Raw genomic sequence first — 19,749 nt, 5'->3', positions numbered from 1 at the left:
AGTTCCAAGATGAGGGCGTGATGAAAAAGAATTTTTAGACACTACAAATTTATTTTATGATACTTCCCTTGAATATTTAAGCAAATGGACTTATCATTTCCAGCCATTGAAAGCATTTCACTGGATTAAGTTACAAACTCCACTAACTTGGGCTGAAGTTGCAAGTAGCCTAAAAGCAATCATTGATGTTGACAGCAAAATATTCACTATTGCTGATGAAGATGAATTATTTGATGAAGTCATATAAATAATGTTGTGAACTCCAAGATGGAAGAATGAAAGGACACATACGCTGAAGTGAAAAAAAGTGGTATGACATGTTTAAGGTGCTCCAAGAAAAAAACATCTACTACAAAAACATGCTACCAGTTGTTACATTTGTTATGGCAATCCCAGGTACAAACACATCTGTAGAGAGAATTTTTTTCTCTCATGAGTTCTTTGTGGTCTGATGAAAAGAACCGCTTCAACATCAAATGTAAAAACTGTGAAAGCAATAATTGTGATCAAGACACACTTTGACATTTCGTGTATTGACTTTTATGAGTGCATCTTGAAAGAACCAAAATTTTTGGAAGAAATAATGTCTTCATATAAATATAATAATAATGAATTATTTAATCAATAATCAAATAATAATCAATTAGTTTCAGTCTTGGAATACTGTAAGTTGACATTATGATAACAATAAGCTATATACAGGCAGAGGAAAGCTCACATTAAGTTTCATAGGCATCTTCAGTACAGAAGTATAGAATCTCAATCGAACAATACAACTAAAATGATCAATATTTTCCTAACTAAAAAAATATATATAAAGCTTTATACTGGCTACAAACATGTGACTCGTTACATAGCACAATGCTCCTTTCCCAAGGGAAGTAGCTTGTCCATTGACTTCTTTCCAAGCACTGTGTGATGTTTTAAGTTGAGTTGAAGCTGGAAGAGAGACAGAATATAAAGTAATGGATTCCTTACACATGAAGAATTTTACCTAACTCCTCTATAAACTGTGATATGAAAAGTGCTCCTCCTTCAACAAACCACTTCTTGGAACCCCAGACACACCCTGACAGAATAGTGATACAGTTATTCACTAGATGAACCTGGAATGATTGGATTGTTAGTATGGGATTTATTGCCACAAGGACAGCAAAAGTCGGAGCCACAACTAATGTTACAACAGTTGTCATCATCATCTTCCTTATCCACCTAAGGTGGGTTAAGGCTGCAATGAAAAATAGCTTTCCAGTCTAATCTATCAGCAGCCAAGTTATTTACATTTTTTTGGGGGGGTTCAGATCATATCTGTCTATTTCCTTCTAGATCTTCCCAGTAGTATCTTCCATTTTGGAGAATTTGAGGAAATCTTTTAGTTAGCATTCTTTATGCGTCCACTCCAATTTAACTGTTTTTCTTTGATTCTTGTTATTATTCAATTGTGGCAGTGTAATTCTTCTCTGATCTGCTGAAATGGACTTCAAGTCTATGATATTTTATTTACTTGTTTTTGAAGTCTGTTAATCTCTTTGTTCTTCCTTCTTTTTGATAAACCATCATAAAGAACTGTGGGGAGTACCATTGAACTATATTCATTGTTAATTATTTGGGGGGAGAGAGATGCGTGCATTTCCATATATTTGTAAGTTGGGTCAAAGTTAGACACTTTAGAATTATTGTATTTAATAGTTTCTTCATAATTTAACATGTCTGTCATCAATGTGTCTAAGTAATGGAATTTTTTTTATCCTTCCAGTTTATTTTCTTCACTTCTGAGTAAGTTCTTCTCCATTTCCACCTGTTGCCATTGTTTTGGTTTTACTAAAATTTACGTGCATTGCACATTCTTTTTTTGTTTTTATGTAGATTTTCAATCATATATATTAAGTTTTCTTTATTCTTCCTCTTTATCCTTGCAATTATCCAAATTCACTTGTGTTTAGCTCTCCTAGTCGATAACTACCAGGATATTCTGTTCTGGGTCATCGATGTCTCCAGATGAGAAGTTAGGAGAGAGTTTTTTTTAAAAAATAAGGATCCTCTCAGTTCCATACACATTTCCATTACTTTCTGTGTCATGTGATCTCCAGGGCATCTCATGACATGTCCAAACCATCTATGCCAGCACTCAGTTATTTTATCAGCAATAGATCTAACTTTGATGCTCTCATGGATGCATTTGTTACACGCTTCGTCCAGACATGGTAATGCTGCTGGCCCACTTCAGCATCTTCATGTCAGTGGCAAGTAGCGTTTGTTCTTTTTGTTTCTTAAAAGTCCAACATTTAGTGCCATATATAATGGTGTATCATATTGTCATTTTATATATATTTTCCTTTACTTGTACTGGTATCCTTTTGTCACATAATACACTGAACACCACTTTCCATTTCATCCAACCAGTGTTCATGTGGTGTTCCACATCTCCATCGAAGCTGTCCACCTTCTCAAGTGGGATGTCTTGAAGATATGTTATTGTTAGGGCCATTTGAAAAATCACAGCACATATACTTGGTTTTCTGTCTACTAATTGTCAGACCACCTGTTTCATGATCTACTTTCCACTTAAAATCTTTTGGTTCATTGCTGATCAGGACAATGTCATCAGCATATAAAATATCTGATGGGGCAGGCTACTGAATGTTTACTGTTAAATAATTCATGATCAAGTTAAAGAGGAGTGAGCTTAGCACCAATTCTTGATGTAATGTACTCCCACCTTGATTTCAAATACTTCGATGGTTCCTGCTGGGCCTCCCACTTTGCTTGTGACATTCCAGTACATCTGTCATGGTTAATAAAATTCTGGGACCGTCTGTGATCTCATTGCTAGTCATATTAATTTCCCTGAGACCTGATCAAAGACCTTTTTGAGATCAAATACTAGGTGCAAGGTCTTTGTTATCTTTGTGCTTTTCTAGTGCGAGTTTATCACCTCTCATGCCCCACTTCCTTTTTATCTCTTCCTCACCAAATGCAATAAACCACAACTAAAAGGACTGTTTTTAGTATGGATCTCAAAAATTCTCCCACACAAAATAGTGCCAATGCTGTAAAAGAAAATGCCTCTGCTTACCACAATTGGCTCAAGACCAAATGTTCAGTAGCCCTTTCTGCCTATACTGCAGCCTGCAAAAGCTGTAAATGAATCACCACCAAGTCCAAGTCAAACTTTGAAAGGGCCAAATGCTTCAAACTCACTTCCTGCCCAAACGGCAGTCACTCCTTCTGGTCCCTTGCCAAGGGACCAGTGTTGTTAATAGTATAAACAAGTTGACATTTATAGAGCTATATCTCCAAGAAAGTGTTCAAAAATATGTACTCTTTCTCTGCACACATACATGACTCAAAGTCAAACTACCAATGAGTGTGGTGTTGGTTTGGATACTGTTAGTGCAATTTTAAAGAGGTTTAGGAAGACAGGTACCTTTCCCCCTGACAGAAAAGAAAAACTTCACTTACTCAAGATCATTTACTAATTAAATCCAAAACTTGAATAGAAACTTGGCAGCTAGTGGGATTAATGTTTCTGACATGACAGTGCATGGAAGATTGTTGAAGCAGAGAGGACTACCCACAGACCAAAAAAGAAACAACTGTTGACAAAGGCTATGCAAGAAAAAAAGCAGCTTCAGTGGGCAATAGTATACAAAGATTGGATTGTTGAGAAGTGGAAGATCGTATTCTCAGATGAGAGCCATTTCTTTTTCCAAGGAGAGCGAATACCCTTTGTTCGCAAATCAGTAGCTGAGGCCCACCTTCAACAAGCTCTTAAACATCCAGCTAAAAAGATGTTCTGGGGTTGTTTTATGCATGATGGTCCAGGATCACTTGTGCCTGTTGATGGTATGATGAAAACTCACCTATACATAAAAATATTGGAGAAAGGAGTGACTCACAGATCCAGAAAAATAAAGAACTTTGGTATTATTTCTGGGAAAATTCCCATGTTACTCTTCTTAAAAAAACTATTATTTATACGGCTATTTTAGCCTGTTTTCTTTAGGAGTGTCTCTTATTTTAAATACATTGGCTTTTTACTCAAGAATTTTTAGGGCATTATAAGTGTATTTTAGAGGTAAATATATGCAGACTAATATAGGAAGAAATTTTGCACATACCTTGTTTGGATGTTAGGATGTCTTCGTTTTCTGTACTTCTGCTGTTAGGCCGTTAAAAAAAGGGGGAGATAGGAAACGTGGTAGGTGTTTGAGGCAAGGTGGGAAGTTTAAATTAGAAAACCTGTTTTTTTTTTTTTAAATAATATATACATATTATTATTATATTTAAGGGTGCTTCTTTGGGAAAAGGAAGGGATTTATGGGAAACAGGGCCGGGGGAGAGTATTAACGTGGTGCGAGCCATTTCGATCGTGTTATCATCATTGGAACATTTTGGGATAAGTGTAGGTCTATGTAATGTCGGCTTGGTGTATCTGCCTTAGAAAGACTTGTTTTCGCTTATTGTTCGGAGTCGTGACCTAATTTTTATGTTGTGGAGATTCCAATACTCGGAAATTAGGTAGGGTCGGTGGACGTTGATTGAGTTTTCGTCACATTTTATGGCTGTTGCTTCCGATATTTTAAGCATTGTTTCATTGTCTTGTTTGTCTATTATTATGGCCTTGTCAATTTGCTGGGTATGTTTCTGTTCAAGGGCATGAATTGCTATATCTGTTTTCCTGTACTCTATATTTTATTTTTCTTTTTGATGTGGTGTTTTTAGGGATGTTACAGTCATGGAAGTGTTCTTGTAGTGTAGCCCATAAAGACCTGATGGTAGAACCTGTGTAGGTGATATCACAGTCTTTTTGGCAAGGAAATTTGTAGACTACATTGTGGTGTTCTAACATTTCTTTGTGTGTGAAAGATTTGGTGGGTTTTAGGAGAGTTGCTAATTTTTGGTTCATGGTGAATACTAGCTTATAGTCCGTGTGTTTGAAAATGTATTTGCAGGCTTTGTATGTTTTGTATGTATGGCAGTTTGATAATCTTTCATGTTGGGAAGTCTGTTGTTTTGGTTGTAGGGTTGTTTTGACAGGTTTTTGCGTAATTTTATTAGTTGTGTGGGATAGTTGTGGATTTTTAAAAATCTGCGTTAAATTCTTTAATTCTATGTTGAGATAATTATGGTTAGTTGAGAATTTGTAAACATTTATAAATTGTGATAGGATGACCGATTTTTTAACTGAATATGGATAGTATGAATTGAAATGGAGGTAGTTTCTGATATGTGTGGGTTTGTGGTATATTTTTGTGGCTATTTTGTTGTTAGTTCTAATTAATGTCAGGTTTAAGAAATTGATGGATTTGTTCTGTTCAGTTTCCATGGTGAATTTTAGTCTGTTGCTGTAATTGTTGAGGGATGTTTGTAAGGTGGTGATGTGTGTAGGTTCTCCAATGCATAGAATGTCATCCACGTATCTGCCATAAAAGGTGATGCCGGGGGGAGGAAAGGGTGGAGTAGGAATGATTCTATGTGTGCCAGGAATAATTTTGTTAATTGTCCACTGATGTTTTGGCCCATAGGGAGACCGAAAATTTGAACATATATGATGTTGTTGAACTTAAAGAAGTTAGCTTATATTATGAGTTTGATCAAATTTATGATGTCATTGGGTGTTAATTTTGTGCGTGCATACAGATTGTGGTCCTCTGTGAGTAGTGTGTGTATGATGTCTAATGTTCTGGGGACGTCCACGTTAGTGTATAATGAAGTTGCATCCAATGGTGAGGACATCTTCCCTGGGTAAAGTAACGTTATTTATTTTCTGAAATAGGTCATCCATATTTTTTATCATAGAGTTTGATGTTGTAAGTACTACATTTATCCCGAAATGTTCCAATGATGATAACATTATCGAAATGGCTCGCACCCCATCAGCCCTACACTTATCCCGAAATGTCCTGATGATGATAACACAATCGAAATGTCTTGCACCGCGTTAATGCTCTCCCCTGGCTGTTTCCCATAAATCCCTTTCTTTTCCCAAAGAAGCGCCCTTAAATATAATAATATGTATATATGAATATATATTATTTTTAAAAAAACCTGGGTTTTCTAATTTAATTTTCCCACCTTGCCTCACCCCCCCCCCCCCACACATTTTCCTACCCTCCCACCACTACCCTCAATGGCCTAACAACAGAAGTATGGAGAACGAAGACATCCTAACATCCAAACAAGGTATGTGCAATATTTCTTCCTCTATTAGTCTGCATATAAAGGGTGTCCCAAAATTCACGCAAGAAGTAATTTTGATAGAAAGCACAGGTTTTTAATTAAAAATTGTAATTTCTTATTGATTCATAAAGTATACAGTATAGGGTTATGCATGGAATAGCATATCGGGTAAATGGCCTCCACGGCTTTGCTGGCACATACGCACTCTTTTGTCAAAATTTTCCATGACTGTTTTGCATAAATGTGGCTGAATTTCGTTGATACAGCGCTCAATTTCCTCCTTCAAGGCGTGGGTGGTCGTGGGCTTGTTGGCATAAACCTTAGACTTCAAAAAACACCAAAGAAAAAAGTCCAATGGCATTAAGTCACATGATCTGGGCGGCCAATTCTGATCACCAAAATGGGAAATTACACGACCAGGAAATGACTCATGCAGCAATTGAATTGTTTCTCGGGCTGTATGGCATGTGGCACCGTCTTGTTGAAACCACGTCGTCCACATCCATATCTTGCAATTTAGGCACAAAAAACTGGATTATCATGTCGTTATAGCGAGTACCATTCACTGTTATTGTCTTACCTGCCGCATTTACGAAGAAGAATAGACCGATGATGCCTCCAGCCCAAAATCTGTGCCAAACAGTGACACGTGGATGCATCCTCATCGCTGAAGATGATTTTGTTTGAAAAATAAGCATCCACTTGTTGTTGTTCCATAATCCATTCAACAAACTCTCTTCGCTGTGTGGTCAGTAGGCTTCAGTTCTTGAATCAATTGAACTTTGTAAGCATAAAGGTGCAAATCTTTCGTGAGAATACGCTGTAGAGAGCTTCTCAAAATGCCCAATTCAAGACCACGGTACCGAATTGATGTTTCTGGACTCTCAGCAACACTCTCACGAACTGCTTCGATGTTTTCTGTTGGACGACTTGTTGAAGGACGGCCAGAGTGTATAAGATCACTAATTGATCCAGTTTCCTTGAATTTTTTAATTAATCTTTTCACAGTTGATGAAGTTAAATCAGTATTCCGACCATATTTTGTACGAAAATTGCGAACTGTAGCTGCCAAACCGTCATTATTTTTAAAATATTGCTCAACAATGAAAATGCGTTGTTCTTTCGTGTAGTGCTCCATTTTTAATAACCCTGAACTGTCAGCTGTCACTCTCTTTTTTTTCTCGTTGGCAACACTTTACCCCACAAATGGCGCTAAATTTAAATCTTGCGTGAATTTTGGGACACCCTGTATTTACCTCTAAAATACACTTATAATGCTCTAAAAATCTTGACTAAAAAGCCAGTGTATTTAAAATAAGAGACACTCTTAAACGAAAACAGGCTAAAATAGCTGTATAAATAATGAAGAACTTATTTTCCAACAGAATGTCACTTCATGTCACACTTCAAAAAAAGTGAAAGCGGTTCTCAAAAATCACAACATCCAATTGCTTCAGTGACTAGGTAACTCTCCAGTAACCCAAAAGAATATTTGTGGGCTATAGTGAAAAAAAAGGACTTGGAAAATTAAATTGTGATACAAAGGATAACTTAATACAACCATTATAAAAGTATGGTTTTGAGATGCAGAAATAAGAAATATGTTCTTCTTTGGTAGAGTTCATGCCTAGATGAATTAATGAACTTATTCCTAATAAGTTCATTAAATCATTACAGAGATGTACATATAAATTATTAGGTAAAATTGGAGTTCAATTTTTGTACTTATTTTCTTGCAAAATTAAATTTTTTTTTTTAAAATTTGAGTGTTTGGATTAATTCGTTTTCTACTGTAACTGGTTTCTGTGATTCTTGTTATTATTTAAATGTGATGCATAAGTGCATGCATGTACTTTGTATCAGAGTATTCTGAATTATGATATACCATTTTCTGTATCAGAGAATGGTATATCATAGAATGTAGAATGCTTTTTTGACTTGGTTATGAAGTAAATTATAACATACAAGTACAGGCTGTCCCTGACCTATGTAAATTCGAGTTACACAAATTTTGACTTATGCACATTATTCTGAACATTCTCTTGATCCACATATATTATTTTCATACTATCTAACAACAGCTGTCCATAAGACACAGTCTACATGGAATGTGTGCACTTTCCTCGGTGTCACTTTCAACATGGATGTGCTCTATTTTTAGTGTTCGCATGCTATATATTTTATGCGGATTCTAATTTTGAAAGTTCAAAGGAATATAGATGACATGTTAGCCTGTTATCAAGAGATTTATGTAGGGAAGAAACAAGCCACTATTCAGTCATCTTTTGATACTTTTACAAGAAAGGTCAAACAGCCAAATTAAACATTAAAAAAAATTTTTTTTGAACATTTTATACTACATCATGCCAGCTTGGTTGGCTGAGTGTTTAGCATATCTGTTCTCCAGCCAAGAGGCTGCAGGTTAGTCCCGCCTAGGCATGGATGTTTGTGATTGTCGTCACCTTTATGCATTCATTCATACAAGTGAATGAACACTCTCCCAAGATGTAGTGGATCACCATGGGAGAAGTCGACCCAACCCCCTGCAATGAGAGAGGCCTTTACCCCAGCAGTGCAGTGGAGAAAAGTTACAGGTATGTGTGTGTGGGAGGGGATACTGCATCATATTACTTTGCACTAATAATTACATAATGAATCAGAATACACAAACATTTTGTATGAATTCTGCAAATGGAACTAACAGAAATTTTCAAACATGTTAATGCAATAACTGCATACATGTTCTGTAAATGCATAAACAATAGGTTGCAAAATCAGAAAATTCAAGTTATGTAAAGTTTGCAGATATAGCTCTTTCTTAAGTTGGGGTATGCCCCTTAATCTTTTTACTATCATTACTGTTATGACTTTCTGCATTAATTTAACCTCAATATCTTTCTGGTGGTAATTCTCACTGATGAGACTTAAATTCAACCTAGTCTTAGTAATGATCCTTCCCATAATGCATAACAAATGTACATGTATGAAAAAAAAGTGTGCTCCGCATGCTGGTATGCCAAAGTAATTGATATGAAGTTAACCTTGTGAAGATACATCACATACAGACTTTGCTTATGGTTGGGTATAGGATTAAAACCACAGTACAATTTCTTGTCTATTGTAATTTATTTGATAGCCAAACAAAAAACTTTCTACAAGTATCTTTGGACGTGGAAGTGTTTTGATATGGTTTTGTTATTTATTATTTTATTTATTTTTTGCAATCCTTTGTTTCAGATTTGTTTGTTACTTTTTTTATGGGCAATTTTTCTTATAAAGTAATGAGGTATTCTTTATAATAGTTTCTTATAAAGTAATGGGAACACTCAACTTCTTGCTATTCTGAAGCTTCTCAGTTAATAAACAATTGCCAGTGTGGATTTCATCTCTGTTGAAATGTTTCGTGAATCTTAGTGGTTGTTCTTGATATCTGTAAAGCATTTGATCATGTGTAGCACAAGGATGTGTTAATTAACCATCCATCATAGTCTGTCTTTCTAACCTCTGTAGTTATAAATTGAGTATAAATTAAAGATGCCAAGAAATTCTTGATTTAATCCTTTATCCATAATTATATGTAAGCAAACAAAGTTTGTATGTGAAGTAAATTCACGACTGGGTAACTGTATATAGAGGCTAATGACTTCACATCACTTTGCTTAGTATCCTATAATGCAAAGCACATATTCTTGCGGACATGTATAATGCTATGCATTATAGAAAGGTTTACTACCCGGACCTATTTCAACCTTTATTGAGGTCTCATCAGTGAGAGCCAGACCCAGAAGTAATGCAAAGTCATATTTTCATATACAAGTTGCCCAAAAATGTCACACTTTATTACTAAAATACTCTGGATTTTTTATGGGATATTAATGCAAGTGATGTGAAGTCATTAGCCTCTGTATACAAGTTGTGCAGTCGTGAAGTTACTTCCCATGCAAACTTTGTTTGCTTACACTTGGTTAAACCAAGAATATAACTTCTTGTTTAATTTATACTATAACTATGTGGAAAAACTTGTTACAAAAATAAATTGGGTAGTTTCTTTCTGGACTCACATTGTGGTGAAACAAGAGCTTCATCAACTCTCTTCCAACTACGAGGTAGGTTCCAAAATTTTCCAGCCTAACATACAAAATTTGCGGCAATTTTAAAATGCATGCACCATCTTTGGGGAGCTTAGTGTAACAGTTTCAACTCTCTACCTGCATCATTCAGTTGGAGGCACTCGTTTGACTAATACATGGCACATTAAGTGGCTGTAATGTTAAAAATTGAGTCACACTGTGGTAAAGTTTTTTGCCAAAGAAGGGCTTTCTCCAAGTGATGTCAAACAGCAATTGTATATGGTGTTTATGGGGAGGCTTCTCTTTCATATTTCACCATGAAGGAATGTGCTAAACAGTTTTGCCTAGGAAGCGAGAGCATCGAAGGTAATCTTCTTGATGGTTGGCCTGTGGAAGTGATGACTGAGGTCTCTCTTGTTAAAGAGGAATTGCTCAATGATAGATGGCTGAAGCTCAAAGAAATCATAGCAAGGTTGAGGCTTTATGTAACAGCCATCTTTCACATCATTCATGAGAAGCTTCATGTGACGAAGGTCAGTGTAAGGTGGGTGCCTGACTTCTCTCTTCAATTCAGAAAGAGCATCATATGACCTGTTCCTATAGTTTGTAAAGCTTTGCCAAGGGAATCAGAAAGAAGTGCTGGAATCCGTTGTCACCAGGGATGGAACCATGGTCCTTTATTATGATCCTCTTTCCAAAAGGGAATCCATGAAGTGATGCAAACAAAGCAAAGCACTGCCAAGAAAAGCCAAGGTCACTCAGTCCACCAAGAAGATCATGGCAACTGTCTTTTGGGATTGCCAGGGAATTCTCATGATTGACTTCAAGGAAAGGTATATCACCATGAATGTAGAATGGTATGTTTCACTCCTGCATAAACTATGTGACACCATGAAGGAGAAGAGATGAATGCTGAGTCATAGTGTTTGTCTGCTTCATGACAATTCTCCAGTCAATATGGCTATTGTTGCACTGGCTGCAGTGAAGGACTATGGCTTCCAGGAAATTGAACACCCACCCTACAGCCCTGACTAGCACCCAGTGACTACTACCTCTTCTCGAAACTGAAGGAAGACTTTTGAGGAAGAAAATTTGCAGATGACAATGAGGTGAAAGATGCAGTTTTAGGCCATTTTGCAGACAAAAGTGCAGACTATTTTTTCAAGAGCATAGAAATGTTAATTCAGAGATATGAAAAGTGTGTTGAAGTAAAGGGAGAAAAGGGACACATTCTATCACCTCTAAAAGTTAGTCAGACTGGAAACTTGTGAAACTACCATCATATATATTAATTTGGCAGTTTGTCTGCAAATCCAACATCAGTTTTGCTTATCACAGTATACATTCATTCCTCTTTTTCATGTTACAAGCTTTGCACTATACAAATCACCAAAACTTCCAGAATCTTAAATTATGATCTCCAAATTGTTTTTCATTGGAATTTTGATAACTTTGTTAATTCCAGTGCTAGTAAGGCTCATTTCTTTTTTTTTTTCTTCCACTTGAACTTTTGACAATATCCTAAGCACTAGACAATTTTATCTGGGGTTGGGACCGGCATATAACCGGGACATATTCGTGACTGTAATCCATGTGTGTTCACTGGGCTAGTTTGCCTGTTCTGGGGGATGAAAAACCTGAGTTTCCAGGTGAAAAAACTCCCTACTTCCATATGAGACTGGCTGGCTCACTTTTTCGTCAAAAGAGACCAGTCCAAGGACTCATGTTACTGACTTTCCAACCAAAGGGCTTCGTCTATACTGACTGAGCTACAGAGACTCAACATTTGCCTTTATCAGTATATTAATCATTATTAAGTTTTTATTTTATTACTAAATAAAATAAGTAAATCCTCTAATGCCTTTAATTCCCCCAAAGGGAATATGTAATGCTGTTTTAACCCTAACAAACTTTTTACTACTTAAGACTAAAACATTAATATCTCTAGTTGAAAAGACTGGAATGATAGTCGAATTATGAGTGTCATTCAAGTCTTTTCAACTATAGATATTAACCGTTGTTGGAAAATGCTTACTTTTTTGCCATTTTTATGTTAAGTAACCTCCCCATGATGCTGTTAGTCATATAGACAGCAATACAGGTAGTAGAAATACATTTAGTATAAATAAACAATTGCATATAAGTTAAAAACCTGGTTATTATCAGTCATGTCTGAAATAATATTTTCTTGATTTACAGGGTTTAGCTAGTCTTGTTGGCCGAGCTGTTAGCATACCCACTCTCCAACCAACAGGCTGTGAGTTCAAATCCCGCTGTGGATGTGGATATTTGTATTGTCTTTAGGTGAGAGATGAATTTCATTGACCTGGTCTCCATTGACCAGGCCTTCAGGTCTCCACTGTCCTTCAGTAAGGAGGGCAGTGGAGACCTGAAGTAGCTTGAAAAAGTTCCATGATGAAAAGTTCATTGGTCTCTAGAGCAGAATTTCTAGACTATGTAAAAATAGAACAAAAATATATAAAATTGATAAAATTAGAAAAAAAAAATCCTCATCCTATCCACAGTACAAAGTGTGCTATAGGTTTGCAAATAACCTTTTGTCAGTGGGAACACCATAAAAACAGTTTTCAGGAGATTGACTAACTTGGGAATTGCCTGAAAAAAAGATTTAGAGAGAAAAAAATAATAAAAAATAGAAAAATTAAGTTCTCTAGTCAGCAACTAGAAATTAACTTAGTCTTTCTTTAGCATTCTAGCACTATGGAAGCAAATACCATTTCCACAGGATTGTATATACACAGGCAACTTTAGTTCTTTATATTCCTATTCCATTCCATTCTACAAATACTCTGAATATGAAAGTGCAAAAAAAAAAAACCATAAAGAAAATGTTATAGAAAATGAATGTAATCTATAATCTTTATTTTTAAAACTCCTTAAAATTAAGTGTTTATCATTCAAATTAAGGGGATTTTAAAACCGAATAAGAAACTCAAAGATTGGGATAAGTGTTTATATTTTTAATATTATGGACTATTGGCCTAAATGAATTCTTTATGGTAGATCATCCCTCCTGAGGAATGGTGTCCACGAAAAAGTGGATATGATGATATAAATCTCATCATACCTTCACCAATATCGCAAATTGTCACTGGTCGTCAAGGTTTATATCAGCAACTTAATATTCAGAAGAGACAGATGACTGTAAAGGAATTCAAGAAATTAGCTGAGAGCAATAAGTAAGTCACCATTTTTGCTTTACTAAAGGATATATTATTAATGTAGCCTAATAAAAATAAAAAGTTAATTATTTGTACAGTTTATATGAAAAATTTTTGTGCTGGATCATCAGTTAGACAAATGTCATTAATCGGGTATCAACCTGGTTATTTATTTCGTATCCAAACACAAGTGGTACAGTAGAAAGTAATTGTTACAACATTATTTCCAGAAAATTAGGTTAGAAATTACAAATGAGAGCTTAAATTTAGTAGGGAATAGTAAATAAAATATGAAGAAAAAAGAAACTATAGAAAAGTTATATGCAATAAATGTGGTCAGATGTTCCTCCAGTATCTTGTGCAATCAACTGCTCTTTCTGTGCGGGATATAAGGTCCTCTTTTGTGCAAGGTGATTGAAGAAGGGGACAAGAAAAAAAGGTGTGGGACAACCCATGGATTGGGTTGTCCCACACTCACAGTTATTTAGTCCAGTGAGGTAGCCCCATTTGATGAGGTTTTGTTTGCAGCATCCTATCGTTCGTAGTCTGTTGAGGCTTTTTCAAGTATTCCAGTCCAAGTGGGCACCGTGTGGAAGATGTTCGGCTGTTGGTATACCAGTATTATTTTCAGGGTATAGTGCAAACCATTGTTGAAGTCTTGTCTCTGGAGGGTTTTTAGGTGATTCAACGGTTGCTAGAAAGCTATGTCAGGATCTTAGTCTTTGGGCACTGTAGTCTGACCAAATAGTGAGCAGCATTCATCATTCATTTGTCAGCTGAGAATGCAGATCTTCGAATTGAAGAGGGTGCGGTACCAGCCAAAGTATACAGGCCTCTTAATGGTGTTGGTTTCAGGCATCCTGTAATTAAGCAGCAGCTTTCATTCAATGCCGAGTCAAGTTTTTGAGCGTGGCAAGATCTGGCCCATACAGGGCAGGCATATTCAGCAGAAGATCTCAGTGTGCTAGGGTCTGCACCCCCATTTGGAGGAAGTAAGCTTTCTTTATGTATTGTTTTTTACATCAACTTTTGCCGTTGTTTTTTCTGTGTGTGTTTTATATGAAAGAGTGTGATCGAGAGTCACACTTAGGTATACTGGGTTCCAGGAATGTTCTATATTAGAGACTTCCCAAGAAATCTGTAGTTTCTTGTTGGCTTCCTTATTGTTAAGGTGGAAAAGGCCAGTCTGGGTTTTCAAGGGGTTTGGTTTTAATTGATCACTGCTATAATATATGGTTAGACTATTTAAGGCAAGTGATAGAGTAGTTTCAATGGACTTGAAATTATTTAATTGAGTAGTTATGGCAAGGTCATCAGCATAGATAAAATTTCTAGTTCCTAGAAAGATGGGAAGATCATTGATGTAGATGTTGAAAAATAATGGTGATAACACACTTCCCTGTGGAAGGCTGTTTTTTTGGGGATGCCAGCTGCCACAAACCATCAACCTGGTTTGCCTGCTATATCATAGTCATGTATTCACCTGTAGACGTGGTCAATTTATTAATAATATATATGATCATTTTGACACAAATTTTCAGTTGTAACAACTGAAAATTTGTGTGAAATCAAGAAATCAACAGAAAAACTCAAACTCATTAAATAAAGCCCTTAGGTGTAGTATGCATGCACGTGCACACACACACACACACACAACTACATTTGTGGGTTTTCTGAATTCAGAGTCTCGGTGATTTCTAGTGACTCTGCTGCAACTCAGAAAAACTTTGAAAAACATTTAGTGTATGGCTTTAGAATCAATATGAAGAAATTGTATTATTTGGACAATAGATCAAGTGTTAACTAAAATATTTATTAAACCTACTAGTTTCAACAAACTTTAGCTGTTGGCATCTTCAGGGTACAAGCACCTAGGTTAAAAAACATTACACAAATATGAATAACTGTAAAATTCTAACGATTATAGTTGCAAACTGAAATAGCATTGAACGTGAGTGATACATGTATCGCGTGTACATGATTAACTAGTTGTTGCTAAGGAACGTTCTGTAGGTTGCATTAAAGTTCATTTCCTGTGTGTTAAGAGATCTAATTAGGGTTTTCCATATCTCTGGGAGTATTAAACCTTGGTTCCTCTTAAAGTTATCAGTAGACCGAGCGACTGTAGCAGCTTCTTTAAACATTCGGGAGTGGTAGTCTTCTCTTCTATGTAAGGGGAACAGCTTTTGTCCCACTCAGTGACATGGTTAGTTATAGAAAAATTAGATGACAGGCCTGATATGTTTTGTTTGTTGTTTTTGACGTAACCAATGTGCTCCTTCTGTCTAATTTCGAGGCTTCAACTAACCATGTCATTGAGTGGGACAAAAGCTGGTCCCCTTATATAGAAGAAGACTACCACTCCCGAATGTTTAAAGAAGCAGCTACAGCCACTCGCGCTGATGATAACCTTAACAGGAACCAAGGTTTAATACTCCCGGAGATATGGAAAACCCTAATTAGATCTCTTAACACACAGGAAATGAACTTTAATGCAATCTACAGAATGTCCCTTAGCAACAACTAGTTAATCATGTACATGCGATACGTGTATCACTCACGTTCAATGCTATTTCAGTTTGCAACTATAATCGTTAGAATTATACAGTTATTCATATTTGTGTAGTGTTTTTTTTTTAATCCAAGTGCTTGTTCTGACCTAATGTCCAATCCTCACCTTCTCGTGGTGCACCCTGTTGGGTATCTACCTTGATACTAAACGAACGAGGATGGGCTGGCAATTTGGGATTTAGCCGACCAAATTGTATTCTTCTCATGGAAAGGCTTAGACGTTGGTTATGCATTTTCACTATATTATTTCAGGAAATTACAACGTACTAGGAAATACATTAAAATAAATTTTAATATATTTCTATATTTCGGCAACGTCACTAAAGCCAAACTAACTAACAAACAACGTCACTAAAGCCGTTCTGACTAAAGCCAAACCACCTAAAACCAACATGCCCAGTAAAGAAATTAAATCTCTATTAGAATTAAAGAAAAACAAGAAAATAATAATCACCAAAGCTGACAAAGGGAATGCCACAGTATTGCTGAACCAAAAAGATTACACAGGTAAGCTGAAATCTCTATTGTTAGATCGTGCCACTTACCTCCCTATCGAATACAATCCCACCAACTCACAAATTAGAAAACTCCACAGGCTCCTTAAGAAGGTCACTTCTTGGCCTGTGGAAATCACCAACAAACTAAAACCATATAACTCCGTACCCCCCCGTATTTATGGACTCCCAAAAATTCACAAGGAAAATGTGCCATTACGTCCCATAGTGGATGGCATTGATTCCCCCACATACAAACTAGCTAAACATTTGGCCAAAGCTCTCTCACACTATACTGGCAACACACCTTCATACATAAAAAACAAAGCCCACTTCAAAGCCAGCATAGAAAACCCTACACTCAAACACACTGACATAATGGTCAGTTTTGATGTCTCCTCCTTATTTACGAATGTCCCTCTCAAAGAATCCTTAGAGCTAATCCAAGCTAAATTTCCTCCCGATATCACAGCCCTATTTCAGTTCACAATGAACTCAGGCTACTTTGTTTGGCAAGGAAAATTCTACAAACAAATAGAGGGGACAGCCATGGGTTCTCCACTCTCCCCACCCTTGGCCAACTTTTATATGGAGACTTTTGAAGAGCAAGCCTTGAACTCTGCCCCACAAAAACCAACTATTTGGCTTCGCTATGTAGATGATGTATTCACTATTTGGCCACATGGCTCCGATGCACTCCTCTCCTTCTTAACACACTTAAACAACCAACACCCCAGAATCAAATTCACCCTGGAAGAGGAAAAAAAACAACTGCATTCCGTTCTTAGACACACTGGTCACCCGCCAGCCTGATGGAACCTTGGTTTTCTCAGTATATAGAAAACCCACCCATACAGGCAGATACATTCACCAACAATCCCCCCCCCCCCCCCTCACAAAAATATGGAGTCATTAAGACACTACATAACTGGGCTAAACTTATCTGCTCAAATGACAATGCCCTAACCACAGAACGAAACCACATCCTCAACACGTTCTCAGCCAATGGCTACCCCCCCAAAAAAATCCAAAAAATATTAAAACCAGTAAACCACAATCCCCCCCCCCCCTCACAACAAGGATTACTCTAAATCCATCACCATACCTTATATCCGAGGCACCTCAGAAAAAATCACAAAAATCTTAAAAAAACATAACTTAACTTCTTGTTACAAACCATATAAAAAATTGGCATCCCTTATCCGCTCAACAAAAGACCAACCTCCCCCCCTAGACCTACCTGGGGTGTACCAGGTCCCTTGCAGCTGTAAGCTGTCCTACTTCGGCCAAACAGGCAGGACAGCAAATATCAGAATTTCAGAACACAAGGACTACATCCGGTTTCACCAATACAGCCACTCTGGTCTTGCTGACCATGCTCTGGATACCTGCCATAGAATACGGTGGAAAAAAGCCAGGATAATACACCGTAGCAAATACAGATATGAAAGGCTCTTCATAGAATCAGCTTCAGCCCTAAGAAAAGAACCAAACCTCAACAAATTTGGCTGAATGAGACTTCCTCAAATTTGGGAAACCTTCATCAGAAGACCTCCAGCCCTATCGCCCAAGAATACCAACATCGCCCGCTAGAGGGCACCATCAGGACTTTAGGAGAAATAATAGCTTCATTCTTCTTACTCATTTATTGTTTGTGCTGTGCCTGCATGCACGTATCTTGTACCTAAGTTCTTGAAAATAGCAGCGTGACGTTGCCGAAATATATAAATATATTAAAATTTATTTTAATGTATATCCTAGTACGTTGTAATTTCCTGAAATAATATAGTGCAAATTGTATTCTTATTGGCTTAAACCAATATAGAAAATGATGGTACAAGATGACAAAATTTCATGCCGGCTGGGACGTCACCCAGTTAAACAAGGGCCCCGTTGTTTTCGCCAGGGAACCAGGGCGAACAGCGAAAAGTCAGCTACTGGAACAAATCTGAAAACAAACCCCATCTCAACATCACCAGAGTTAAAGATCGGTACTATCAACGTAAGAAGCCTGAATGGCATAGAAATGGAGCTAGCTGAGGAATTAGATAAGTACCAGATCGACATAATAGGGGTGACTGAGCAATAAATACAAAATGTTATATTCAGGAAATGACAATCAAGGAAAAGGAAGAGTAGCCGTAGTATTCAACACAAAATACGAGGCTAATCTTCTTGAATGGCAGGCAGTCTCAAGTAGAGTGATGTGGGCAAATATGAGAATGGGGAATTGGACAATGAAACTTCTTTGTGCCTATGGTCCCACAGAAGGTTCTACTAAGGTAGAAGTGGAGGAATTTTTTGATGCTTTAGAAAAAGCAACCGATACAAGGAAAAAGGAAAAGTTGGTCCTTGTTGGAGATCTAAATAGCAGAGTAGGAAATGATTTTCAGACATAGGAAAATATTTTGGGAAAATTTGGAGAAAAGAGCAAAGCTAATAATAATGGCAAATACCTGTTGGATTTCTGTTTAGGACATGGATTGGTTATTACTAACACCACGTTCCAACATAAAAATGTGCACAAATTAACATGGAGGGAAGAGGCAAGGAATAAGAAAAGTCTCATTGACTGTGTTATTGTTGATAGTGATGTTTTCTCCCTGGTGCAAGACACCAGAGTGTACAGAGGATTTGAAATTGGAAGTGGTCACTATTTAGTCTTGACCAGGATAAAATTGAATTTCATATTGAAAAGAATAACATGTAAGAAAGTTTTAAAGCGAATGAAAGTTGAGCAGCTCTCAGATGTGAAGTGTAGACTAAAATACACACAGCTTATTGAAAAAAAAAATGAAAGAGTTTGAGAACAGGAACCAAACCTTGGAGATTCAGTGGCAAGCCTTGAAGAAAACCGTGATTGATTCAGCCAGCAAGGCATGTGGTGAGGTGGTCTGCAAGGATAGAAAAATCAGAACTCCATAGTGGACACAGGAAGTTAAAGAGGCAGTGAAGGAAAAGAAGAAAGCATATCAAAAGTTCCTGGCTAAAAAGTCAGCTTTTACTCTTAGAGAATACAGAGACAAATGTAAGAAAGCGAAACACTGTGTAAAACTAGCTAAACAAAAGTCATGGGAGGACTTTGTAAGAACATAGAAAATAAATATCAAGAAGGTGGAGATATTCTGGAGGTTGTTGAAGAAGCTTAGAAATGGAGGAAAGAGTGCTGTAAAAGGAGTAAGAGATGATAAAGGTCACATGAAAACAGGAGAAAACATTATCTTTGAGGTATGGAGTAATTACTTCGAA

The 19,749-nt window shown here is 36.8% G+C and overlaps 1 protein-coding gene across 4 annotated transcripts in view; it reads left to right on the top strand.

Moving 5' to 3' along the window:
- The window catches only part of LOC150108594 (lysine-specific demethylase 4C-like), a 366,824-nt gene that overhangs the window by 40,169 nt on the left and 306,906 nt on the right, over positions 1-19,749 (top strand). For all 4 annotated transcript variants that reach the window (XM_090390884.1, XM_090390883.1, XM_090390881.1 and 1 more), the window contains exon 3: positions 13,278-13,453. In XM_090390884.1, coding sequence (XP_090247010.1) covers positions 13,278-13,453 — 176 coding nt within the window. The remainder of the gene's footprint in view (positions 1-13,277; positions 13,454-19,749) is intronic.

Source organism: Typopeltis vanoorti, chromosome 3 (genome assembly GCF_054136105.1).
Source record: "Typopeltis vanoorti isolate ZY-2024b chromosome 3, IOZ_Tvanoo_1.0, whole genome shotgun sequence".
In the NCBI taxonomy this organism is placed as follows: Eukaryota; Metazoa; Arthropoda; class Arachnida; order Uropygi; family Thelyphonidae; genus Typopeltis; species Typopeltis vanoorti.
The sequence above is the reverse complement of the archived record's forward strand: the minus strand, read 5'-3'. Positions and strand labels throughout refer to the sequence as shown.